The 12836-nt window shown below is 37.9% G+C and overlaps 1 protein-coding gene across 1 annotated transcript; it reads left to right on the forward strand.

The window, feature by feature from the left end:
* Nucleotides 1-4297: 4297 nt before the first annotated feature.
* On the forward strand, nucleotides 4298-7730 carry LOC149394228 (BTB/POZ domain protein). Its single transcript, XM_089617500.1, has 3 exons — nucleotides 4298-4960; nucleotides 5591-6176; nucleotides 7117-7730. The coding sequence occupies exons 1-3, from the start codon at nucleotides 4478-4480 to the stop codon at nucleotides 7431-7433; spliced, it is 1386 nt and encodes a 461-aa protein (XP_089473626.1). The 5' UTR covers nucleotides 4298-4477; the 3' UTR covers nucleotides 7434-7730.
* The last annotated feature ends 5106 nt before the right edge of the window (nucleotides 7731-12836 follow it).

A 12836-nucleotide genomic window follows, 5' to 3' on the forward strand; every position in this document is an offset into this window, starting at 1 on the left:
AGAAAAAATAAATATACAAGCGAAGTGTAGAAATTTGTTTGTTTGTTTGTTTTTTTTTTTTTCAAGCAAAAAACAAAGAGGAAAGAAACATACTAAAAAGTACCGGAAATTGCCAAACCTACTAAATATCATGTTTTGGTAAGTATTTTTGCCTATATATGCTATTGATTAATATTTGATAGGTTTATATATGTGTTACATTAAAATCGTATTATTTGATTAATTGTGATTGAACCAACGAGGCTCAATTTTATTTCGACTTCATTTGAAATTGTTATATAATTAGTAGGAAATGTTTTGAAATTAATAATCGTAATATCTGCTATTATTTTTAAATATTCAAGCGCATAAAATTATTTAGATTCGAAATTTTAATGACATGGCAATTCCGGATATTAGAGTGACATAGTCATTTTATATGAAACGATTATCTTTTTCATTACGCTGTCGTTTTCTGTTTTTGTACTGAGTATATAAACTCTGTAATTCGTTCTCTTGAATAATAAGTCGGTCGTTTGTTTCAATCGTTATGTCAAACACATTCTCTTTGTCAATACCGGAACACGGAAAAATCTTATGTGATGTCACGTCATATTTGTGGTTATTTATCAAATATTTGCTAAAAATTAGTTAAATAATAATCTAAAAATGTAAATAGGACTAGTTTATTAATTATTTGTTATAAAAAAAGAACTATAAAGCGACGACAAAGCTAAAAATGACAATTCTAAGCTAACTCATTCTTTCCTATTGTGAAAAATGTCCAAAAAATCAACAAATTATACCACTAATTAGAATACTGTAAGTTTTCAATTTTTTTTTTTGTAAAATCTATATACCAAACTCATGTATATTAGAACAATTTTTAAAATTACATTAAAATCATATTATTTGATTAATTGTGATTGACCCAACGAGGCTTAATTTTATTTCGACTTAATTTGAAATTGTTATATAATTAGTATTCAAGAAAATGACATATTCTAATGGACACGTAAGCAATCTATGCTAATTTTCAAATTTACATAATAAAACATGTCATCATCTCATGATTCAAATATGTCCACGGCCTAAGTGGTCTTATTAGTATTTTATTTTTGTGTATTTAGGTATCCACCAGTTGACACTAAGGTTGAAATCACTATTGAAAAATATATTTATTCCCTTTTTAAATGCAGAAGAAGAAACCTTCCATTTAAAACACAAGCTCAAGGAGTGGTACCTAAGATAACCTAGTGGTAATTCCACACCACCTCCTGTGTGGAGGTCGTGGGTTCAATCCACACTGCAGCAAATCTGCCTTAAAAAAAAAAAAAAAAACACACAAGCTCAAGGAAACAACAATTACCTTGAAAATGAGTTACAAATGAGCGACGTCAATGACAAGCTCGAATTACCGGTATATCTAGGTGAGGTAGAAAGGGTGGACCGAGATAATTAATCACTACAACCTTTAAATTGGAGATATTCTAACGTTTAACTATTGATGACTTAAGAAGTCTAACTACAAAGTCTGCAGAAATATACGACAGCATAACCAGGGAGCATGGGAGGGCGAGTCTCGCAGATTCATCTGCATGACTCCCATGGGCTTGAGTTTGAGACCTCGCCGCTTGTTCTGGACATGACGAGGTCTGACCGACCACCGATGTGAATACATGACACTCAACCCCGACAAACAGTCTCACAGTTCCTCCAACTTCCCAAGACATCATCGACGTTGCTATCACATTAAAAATATATGATATTGATTAGTATTTGATAGGTTTATATATGTGTTTATAAAATAAAATTACATTGAAATCATATTATTTGATTGATTGTGATTGACCCAGCGAGGCTTAATTATATTTCGACTTCATTTGAAATTGTTATATAATTCGCAGGAAATGATTTGAAATTAATAATAATATCTGCTATTAATTTTAAATTTTCAAACGCATAAAAAATATTCAGATTCGAAATTTTAATGAAATGGCAATCCAAGAACACGGAAAAATCTCACATGATGTCACGTTATATTTGTGGCTATTTACCAAATATTTGCTCAAAATTGAATATAAATAGTAATTTAAAAGTATAAATATAGATAGTTTGTTAATTATTTGTTATAAAAAAAAGGCACTACAAAGCAACGACAAAACTAAAAATGACAATTCAAAGCGAACTTATTCTTTCCTATCCTGAAAAAAATCAACAAATAATACCACTGATCATAATACTGTAAGATAATTTTGTATTTTTATAAAATCTAGTTATCTGGACTCTTTTTTTTTTCTTTTTTTTTTGCTGAATCTAAAATAATATAGGATGTTTTGTATGAAATAGACATTTCAAAATTAGTGTTTAACAAAATAGACAAAGTTTCAAAAGTTAATGCAAAAAAACCATATTAATATACTCTTAATTATTTATCCTGCTTTCAAAAAATATAATTTAGTCTTCGATAAACCAAAAGTAGAAAACGAAGACGAAGATACCAAAAAATTTAATCCTGCTTTCAAAAAATTTAATCCACTATTCGATAAGCCAGAAGAAGAGAAAGACGAAAAAAATAAGACAAAGATGTCAAAAAATTGAATCATGCTTTCAAAAAAATTAATCCAATGTTCGAATAAACAAGAAGAAGAAGAAGATGGTGGTGATGACGATCGACGATGAAACCATCTTCCGTGTGTCGGAAACAACCGATCTCAATAATCCCCATAGCGAGGAAGACGACGAAGATGGCGGCGACGGATTTAAAGCTCCTTTGAGCTCGATTCTTGATCGCGACCATGTCTCTGGATCTCAACCAAACCCTAGTCGCGCTGGAGAAAGTAGATTTCGACTCTGCGGTGTCAATTTCACGCCGGAGCCGCTATGGACACGAGTTTGATGGAGGAAGAAGTGATGACCTTCGACATCGAAGACTCGGTGACCACGTTGGCGTCGAATGTGCTTTCGCTGCCACTTGCTGACGAGTAGCCACCGCGAATGTTCACCGGGAGTGGTTGTGGGAGTTGGGAAAAAAAACTTCTTTGAGTAGTGGGAGGTGCGAGCAAGTTCATGAACAAAGAGAGCTTGAAGATAGACGGAGTCGTTGTGATCATGGAAAATCTGCATATGGATTACTGAGCTTACACTACTACAATCGTCGCACCGGATGACTATTTTTGTCCTAGTGTAAGAGAAGATAAAAGAGTATAGGTATTTTGGGAAGTTTTGTCAATTTTTGACTATTTTGCCTCAATTTTAAAAAGTTTGATTATTTTGCTAAATCTAAATTTTAAAATTGTTAAATACTCGCATCGTCCAATAATATATTGCAAAACTCTTGAAGATTATAATTATCTTGCGATGATGAAAATATATTTATCATCTCATGCATTACACACTATATTCTTAATCATAATAAAAAAAATAAAAAAATAACTTGTACTTGTTTAAAAGCATGTCATTTATTTTATTTTTGTTATTAAGGAGAAATATATTTGGGGTCCTCCGAGTTGGTTCGGATTTACTGAATTGCCACATAATAATACCGAATAAAAAAATTTGGAAAGGAAACTAATAAATGAATTGAGATCCTATGAGTCTATGACCACTAAACAAAATTAAAAAAGATAAGAGAAGTTAGCGTTACAGTAAATAAGATTAGTTAAATCGAATATTTACAATGACCACATAACATCAAAAAATCGTTTAACTACTTCTAAGAACCAGTGGATTATTAAATAAATAACTGATACATTATCACACAGCACACAAAATTACAGAAACAGTCAAATGGAAATTGATCAGACCATGATCTAATTTCATTTATGTCTAAAAAAAGCAAAACAATAATCCTTTAGACACTCGCACAAGACTGAAATTCGTCTTTTTCATCTCTACTTCACCTATTTTTATACATCCTCATCTTTACTCATTTCAGTTATTCGTCTAATATAAAATAATTCGATCGACCGAACTCTGTATATTAGAACAATTTTTAAAGTTTTTGGTTATCTTTTCAATAATCCCAAAAATAGATTTTCATCATTTTTTTTTTTTTTTTACTTTTATCCAAACATATGGCGGTTCTTTCTAAATACAGCTATCATGAATCTTACAATATGAAAAAAAAAAAAAAAAAAAAAACAGTGACGAAAGAGGAAACAATAAAAGAAAGAGGAAGGCTAAAAGCCAAATGTAAAACAAAAAACCGACGTAGTGGACTTTCCCAGAAAAAGAACATCAATACCCTAAGCTTCAGAAACATCATAATACGACAAACTTCTCTCTGAAACTGATTCTACATGTCAAACATAGGATCACAACACATGGCCATGCAAACCTCCGTAACAGTGCAAAAACACCCTTCCACGTCATCTTAGAAAACCCTTTCAGAGAGAGAAATAAAAAGAATACAACTCCAATTTCTTCTCTCCTTCAACATATATATACATATATACATATATGTACTCTTTGAAGCTATTACCACACAATACAAATTATGACGTCGTCGGAGCTTAGTCTTGTGGCGTACAAACCCGGCGGCCGGCAATATTTTTCGCCGCCGTCGAGCTTTCTGAACTCGGTGTTCATGTCGACGGTGAACCGGGCGGCGAAGACGCTGGTCTCGGTGGCGTCGGTGACGAAAGGCGCGATCGTCCCCGGCGGCGGCGGGAAATGGCGGCCGAGGGACCACTTCCGGTTCATGGCGATGATGGTGACGTGGCTGACGCTGTGGGTGCTTAGGGTTCTGGTTGATCACGTGCCTTCTTGCTCTTCCATCGTCTCGGGTTGCTATTACTCGGCGCCGCTCAGCCTCCTTCAGGCGGTTTCGCCGCTGGGGCTGATCGAGTTTCCGGGCTCCGCCAAGAAGTTGCCGGCGTCGGAGGACTCGGCGTCGATGTCGGTTTCGTCGCTTCAGATGATTTTGAACGACGGCGTTGAAGCTGTGCCTGTGCAGGCTCTTGGTAGAGCCCTTTCACACGTAAGCTTCTTATTGTTATTATCAAGTAATGGATAAAAACCATCTCGTAATTAATTAGTCGGTTTATTATTTTAAATAATTGAATCGATTTTTTTTGGGCTCAATAATGAATGAGAATCGTACAAAAATATAATTACAAAGTTTTATAGATCGTATTTTTTCTAGATCTATAAAAAAAATATATATATAGATAATATTATTATTGAAAATAAAATATAAATTCAGAGGTATAACGTCATAAAATTAGTAATATATTTTCTGATCTTTTTCCATTTTTCCCTTGATAATAATGTTCCAAAACTAATTTCTATGGATGATTGTACCAAAATGTAATTACAAAATTTTATAGTTCTATAAAATATACATATAATATATCATATTTTCTTTGAAACAAGATATATATTCAGAGGTATAACGTCATAATATTAGTAACAATTTTGTGACCTTTTTAAAAAAAAATTCCCTTGGTAATAATATTACAAGGCTAATTTATATGAATAATTTATATATATATATAATGATACCTTTCGAATAAAAAGAATAAATTGTTTCAAATAATAATAATAATAAAATAAAGAGAATAGATCGTACCTAACTACGTGTCACACTCTGGGGGTTTACACGTGGCAGATCCTGGCACTGCTGAACGACATCCCCGCCACGTCACGGAAGTACCAGTTCGCGATGGCTATGGCGGAGCGAATAATGGACGGAAACCACCGGTCCGGTCAGCCGGAGATGATGGAAGTCAACCGCCTCGCCCTCTCCTCCGCCTTCCACCGCACCTCCTCCCTCCTCCGCCGCTCCCTCGAATGCCGCCGCCGCATCTTCGGCGACGGAGCATCCACCGCCGCCACCGGCGCGTGGGCCGCGAGCGCCGTGAGGGCTCTGCCGCTGGGATCCTACGTGGCGCCGTACGTGACCGGGCTCGGCGCGTGCGTCGGGGCGGTGCGCTCCCTGATCGCCACGTGTCGTTCGGCGGCGGCGAGGCGGCGGGGGGTGGCGGTGCGCGGCGGGAGGGTGGCGTGGGAGGAGGAGGAGGGAGGTGAGGTGTCGGCGGAGAAGCTCGGGGAGGAGCTGATTTGGATTGGTCGGAAGCTGAGGGACTACGGGGCTTCCGATGAGGCGCTGATGCACTGGAGCCGAGCCTCTGCCTTGGCCTCTGTTTCTCTCACCACCGATCCGCGCCTTCAGGGACTCATCGTTAAGATCTCAGGTTTATTATGTTTGATCTTATTTCTTTCGTCTCCACTATAAACCTACGTGTCTACATAAACTTACTAACACAAAAAAAATCAAATTAAAAATTTATTTTGAGTTACAAAAATTAAACCTCTTTGTATTATTCTAAAAATAGTATTTTTGATAATATAATTTATATGAAGAAATTAAGGTGTGTTTAGATATTTTTTTTTTCTTCGTATGATTAGTTACGAGGTTAAAATATCTGATTAATTATTAGATAGTTGTAAAAATAGTATCAATTCTCCAAATAAAAGAAGGATAAGAATTAAGATCTTAACCGAAAAAGAATGAGATAGTTTGGGTAATCTTTAAATTAAAATTAAACGTTTAGATTGTTTTAAAATAGCTCTTTTTCTTAGTTTAATAATTTATGTAGTTATTTAATGAGTTTAATAAAGGAAATAATTATTTCCAAGTTTATATCAGATTAACATAAGACCTAAAATTTAGAGGTGATTAATAAGTAAGGGTAGAAGAGCAAAGCTAAAATTTGCTCATTCTTATTCGTTATTTCAATTTCTCGAAATTAATTACGTGAAACGAATATTCTTGGTGATGTAACTTCATTTAGAAGACGTATCTCCGTCCCACGGTACTATGCATGGCGCTTGTAGTGATAGTTACATTTTTTTTTCGTATCAATAATTACTAGGTTAAATCATCTGATTATCCAACTAATTAACTAGCTGTTAATTTGAAAGAGAATTGCGTTCACAATTACTGTAGTTTTTGGGTATACCCACCACACGTGTGAGAAGAAAAAGAACTCGTCTGGCAAACATTTAGTAACTGCCCAGGATGAGTAATCAAACCTGTTATTCTTTTAACATTAATTAAATAAATACGTGTCTAAAACTAGGGCAAATACTCAAAAATAAATTGAATTCTTTTTTTTTTTTTTTTGGGTATAGCGATGTTATTCGGGGATTTGAATCGCGAAGAGTTGGAGGTTCCGGCGGAGGTGAAGTTCAGGCTGTTGTTCCTGTGGGTCCCGCTATTCTGCCACGCTGGCAACGGGTTCGCGTACCCGGTGCTGACGTACTTCGAGAAGGCTGACGTGGAGAGAGCCATCGACGAAGCGATCTCGACCCTCGCTCCGGTGGACCAAGAAGTGATTCTCACCAATTGGATCCAAGACTATGCCGTGTCAGCCTCTGATTGGCCCAATCTCCAGACTCCTTACGATCGCTGGTGCGATTCCACGCGCAATATCAATCTTCTTCCCTAGAAACTTAAAATAATTACCAGGACCACCGTATTTAATTCAACTTTTATTATAGCAGCATATATCTATAGTTGGTGAGAATCTTGACACGCGATATCAACTTTTAATTTTTTTTTCTCGATTTTGTATATATTTGTTGTTGGAATGAGATTTTTTTTTTATAGTGAATATAGGTGTTATTTTAGTTCTTATTCTTGTGGTTGTGTGGTAACATATAATATTGCTAAGTTTAATAATTAATGACTTCGTGTTTTCTATCTTATTTGCTACAGCAGAATGTAACTGCTACATGTTTTTTTATATTCTCTTGTTTATGAGCGTTGTGTTGGTTTATATAGTTTATACTTTTATGTTGCTTGGTGTATCAAAGTAAATTCTATATATTTTTATATTGCAAGTCGCGTGTGGATAGTATAGTTATATTTTGTGTGGATTCTAGATGCCTCGTCATCTTCCACGTGGCACGAGAGTAGTTGGAGTTTGTTAGATCTGATCTGGGCGAGCTGGAGAAAGCTGAGCGAGCTGGAACGAGTTGAGCGAGCTGGAGCGATCCTGCGGATTCGTCTAAAGTTTGTTAGACGGTTATGATGTATCTAGGCTTGTTTGTAACCAGAGCAGTGTGTATATAAACACTAGCCTGGGTAGTTGTGGAAGAGCTAATTCATTGTGTTGTACTGAGAAAAATCGAGAGAAAGGTTGAGCGATCAAGTGAGGGTGAGAGATCACAGAAGATTTCGAGAGTACTCAGCGAGATCGCAAGATTCTTCAAGCTGGCGTGAAGACGAAGGCTCTTCAGAGGGTTTGAGTGTGTTCATATGTAATCGAGTTTCTTGTACATTGTTTGAAGATAGTGGATCGACAAAAAAGGGACTCTCTCGAGCTCCGACTGGATTAGGATTCGTTTTGAATCCGAACCAGGATAAATTCGTGTGCCTTTGTCTCTTTACTTTCTGATTTCTGTTCTTGGCGCTCTCAGAGGAAGATTACTTCCTGCGCAAGTTATTTCGTAGATCTGGTTTGATCTGCGTCTGTGTTTGGTTTTTTCGCTGTTTTGTGTTTTTTCCGCGAGCATATCTTAACAAATTGGTATCAGAGCCTTTTCTTTTCTTGAGTCCAACAGGATCAAACTCTCTCTGTTACGTCGCTTTGAAGTTTCCAGATCTGCGATTCCCTGATCAAGAATCCACGATGGCAAACTACAAATCCGATATAGAGAAGTTCGATGGCAAGAACGACTTCGGTCTATGGCGAATCAAGATGAAAGCTCACCTTGGAAACCTAGGGCTTGATGAAGCTCTCAAGGGCGAGTCTAAAATGGCGGAGAACTTATCGACAGAAAAGAAAGAAGAAATCTTGAAGAAAGCAAAGAACGCAATCATACTAAGCCTCAGCGATCAAATCCTGAGGAAAGTGATGAAAGAAACCACGGCATCGGGAATGTGGCTCAAGCTCGAGTCACTGTACATGACCAAGTCATTACCCACAAGAGTCTACTTGAAGCAGAAGTTCTACAGTTTCAAGATGAACGATCAGAAGAGCATTGATGAAAACATTGACGAATTCACAAAGCTTGTCTCTGATCTAGAGAGTCTTGATGTAGAAATTGACGATGAAGACCAGGCTATCTTTCTTCTCAACTCTCTTCCTAAATCCTATGAACAACTGTCTGATACTTAAAAATATGGCAGAGAATCTCTAACGCTTGATGAAGTAATTTCTGCAGTCTATTCCAAAGAACAGGATCTGAAGGCTCAGTCAAAGGGGATCAGGTCTGAAGGCCTCAATGTAAGAGGTAGACCAGAAAAGAAGGAGAAAGGGAAGAAGAACAAGGCTGGATCAAAGTCAAAGCCTAAAGACTCAAAGGAGGCTGGCACATGTTGGAACTGCAACAAGGAAGGTCACTGGAGAAGGAATTGCCCAGAGAAGAAGAGTCAAGATAAAAAATCTGGTGACTCAGCAAACGTCTCTAGTGGCCTCAATGAAGCTGAGGTCCTAACTGTGTCAAGTAAAGACCCAAAGGATCAGTGGATCTTGGATTCAGGGTGTACTTTCCACATGACTCCAAGACTGGATTGGTTATTCAACTTCAAGCCTCAAGAACATGGGAAAGTTCTGATGGGAAACAACCAAGCGTGTGATGTCCTTGGATCAGGATCAATCAAGATCAGACTCAAAGATGGATCACACAAGATCATAACAGAAGTGAGGTATATTCCTGCTCTCAAAAGAAATCTGCTCTCACTTGGTGTTTTTGATGCTACAGGTTATTCCTACAAAGCACAAGCTGGTATCATAAGGATATCCAAAGGTGTCCTGGTAGTTCTCAAGGGAGTCCTTAAAAATGGACTTTATGTCCTAGAGGGTGAGACTATTTCAGGAGAAGCAAGCACAGTCCAGGAAGGGACAAGTGAAGCTGTCATGTGGCATAGAAGACTAGGCCACATGAGTCAAAAGGGACTCCAAGAACTCTGCAGGCAAGACCTGATCAAGATCAAGGATTTGAAGAATCTTGATTTCTGTGAGAACTGTGTGCTTGGCAAAGCCCACAGACTGAAGTTTTCAAAGGCTATACACAACACAAAGGCAATTATAGACTATGTGCATTCAGATCTTTGGGGATCTCCTCAGGTAATTGTATCCTTATCAAGGTGTCAGTACTTCATATCCTTTGTTGATGACTACTCTAGAAAAACCTGGGTTTATTTTCTGAAAACAAAAGATGAGTCTTTTGGCAAGTTTGTGTCTTGGAAAACTTTAGTTGAGAATCAGACAGGTCTAAAGGTGAAGAGACTCAGAACTGACAATGGACTGGAGTTCTGCAACACTGAATTTGATAAATTCTGTGAAGAGCATGGCATTTCAAGAAAGCACACATGTGCCTATACCCCACAGCAGAATGGAGTGGCAGAAAGGTTCAATAGAACCATCATGGAGAAAGTGAGGTGTATGCTAGCAGATTCTGGATTGAGCCAAAAGTTCTGGGCTGAAGCTGCATCAACAGCTTGTTATCTGATCAACAGATCACCAAACTCAAGCCTAGAGTTCAAAGTTCCTGAACAGGTATGGTCAAAACATAAGCCTATTTACAGTCATTTGAAACCTTTTGGTTGTATAGCTTATGTTCATGCTAGTCAGGGAAAGTTGAACCCTAGGGCAAAGAAAGGTATTTTTTTAGGATACCCTGAGGGAGTTAAAGGGTATAGAATCTGGTTGATAGAAGATAAGCGTGTTGTCATAAGCAGAGATATTGTTTTCAATGAACATATGTTCTATAAGAATGACTGTTTGAATCAAACAAGTCAAGGACTTGATCAGACCTGTCGAAATGCAGATAGCCAACAGGTTGAATTTCAGAATATCCCAAGTGATCCAGATCAAGGTGGAGCACCAGATGCAAATCAAGGTGGAGCATCTGATCAAAATCAGGGTGAAGCTGAAGAAAGATGTGATTCAAATGAGCAGAGAAGTCATGAACAAGATGAAGATTTTGAAGACAATGCTGCTGAGGATCTGAGTGACTACCTCCTTGCCAGAGACAGGACCAGAAGAGTGACCACTCAACCTGCAAGATATGTTCAGGCTGACTTCATAGCCTTTGCATTGAATACCTCTGAGCTGATAGAAGATGAACCAAGACACTACAAAGAGGCTCAGAAAAGTGAGCATTGGAGGTCATGGCATCAAGCCATGTGTGAAGAGATTGAATCCCTCAAGAAAAACAACACCTGGATTCTGGTGAAGCGTCCTGAAACTAAGCGTGTTGTAGGCTGCAAATGGGTGTTCAAACACAAGCAAGGGATCCCTGGTATTGAGAAGCCTAGATTTAAAGCTAGATTGGTGGCCAATGGTTACTCTCAGATAGAATGAGTTGACTATCATGAAGTGTTCTCTCCTGTGGTCAAGCATACCTCTATAAGAGTGATCCTAAGTGCTACACCATGTTTGACCTAGAGCTGGAGCAGCTTGATGTCAAAACAGCTTTCTTACATGGAAACCTTGAAGAGGAGATCTACATGCAGCAACCAGAGGGTTTTGAAGAGGATCCAACAGGAAAGGTGAGCCTCCTCAAGAAATCTCTGTATGGTTTGAAGCAATCGCCCAGGCAGTGGTACCTGAGGTTTGATGAGTTTATGCTCAAACAAGGATTCAACAGGAGCAGTTATGACAGCTGTGTCTACCTGACCAGACTGAAGAATGGTTCTTTTATGTATCTACTGATATATGTAGATGACATGTTAGTGGCTTGTAAGGACAAGACAGAGATTCAAAAAATGAAGGCTCAGCTAAAGAGAGAATTTGAAATGAAGGACTTAGGTCCTGCATCAAGAATTCTTGGAATGGACATATCAAGAGATAGAGTGAATAAGACCCTAACTCTATCTCAAGAAGGTTATCTCAGGAAGGTTGTTGAACTCTTTGGCCAACAAGAGTCCAAAACTTCAAGAGTCCCAATTGGAGCTCATTTCAAGCTTAAGTCTGTTCTAAAGCATGAAGAGGATACTGAGATGAAGTTCACGAAGAATGTTCCATACTCAAGCTGTGTGGGCAGTTGCATGTATGCTATGATCTGTACCAAACCGGATATAGCATATGGAGTGAGCCTCATAAGCAGGTTTATGAGCAAGCCATCAAGAGCTCATTGGCAAGCTGCAAAGTGCTTGATCAAGTACTTAAAGGGAAGCCTGAAACTCAAACTTGTTTACAAAGCTAATAAAGAACAAAATTGCTCTGTGATGGGTTTTTGTGATGCTGATTATGCAGGTGATCTAGATAAGAGAAGGTCACTTACTGGATACGTGTTCACCATTGGTGGAAACACAATCAGCTGGAAGACAAATCTGCAGCATGTGGTAGCTCTATCCACCACTGAAGCAGAATATATAGCTCTCACTGAAGCTATAAAAGAGGCTCTATGGCTCAAAGGCTCTATCCACCACTGAAGCAGAATATATAGCTCTCACCAGAGAACTAGGCTTGTCAGATGGTGATGTGGCAGTGTATTGTGACTCACAAAGTGCAATACATCTATCAAAGAACAGCGTCTTTCATGAAAGGACAAAGCATATTAATGTGAGACTCCATTTCATAAAAGATGTTATCAGTGACAAGCTAGTTGAAGTGAAGAAGATAGCTACAGAAGTGAATCCAGCAGACGTGTTCACCAAGGTAGTGCCAGCAAACAAGTTTGAGGAAGCCTTGAACTTGTTGAGGCTGTTAAAGAACTGAAGATCAGCAAATGGAGCTCGAGAGTAAAAGAGTATGTTGATCCACTTATGCATGAAGTTCAGGATGAGAAGAAACAAGCTACATGAAGATGTCTCAGCAAGGTGGAGATTTATGGATTCTAGATGCCTCGTCATCTTCCACGTGGCATGAGAGTAGTTGGAGTTTGTTAGATCTGATCTG

The sequence above is a fragment of the Urtica dioica genome, chromosome 6, assembly GCF_054948205.1.
Source record: "Urtica dioica subsp. dioica isolate 48M chromosome 6, U.dioica_male_clone48M_v1_H2, whole genome shotgun sequence".
In the NCBI taxonomy this organism is placed as follows: Eukaryota; Viridiplantae; Streptophyta; class Magnoliopsida; order Rosales; family Urticaceae; genus Urtica; species Urtica dioica.

Bases quoted from the DNA above. Each gene is read 5' to 3' on its own strand.
- LOC149394228 (XM_089617500.1), top strand. From the start codon at position 4,478: ATGACGTCGTCGGAGCTTAGTCTTGTGGCGTACAAACCCGGCGGCCGG. The intron at 4,961-5,590 runs GTAAGCTTCTTA...TACACGTGGCAG, and splicing joins TTGGTAGAGCCCTTTCACAC to ATCCTGGCACTGCTGAACGA. The intron at 6,177-7,116 runs GTTTATTATGTT...TTTTGGGTATAG, and splicing joins ACTCATCGTTAAGATCTCAG to CGATGTTATTCGGGGATTTG.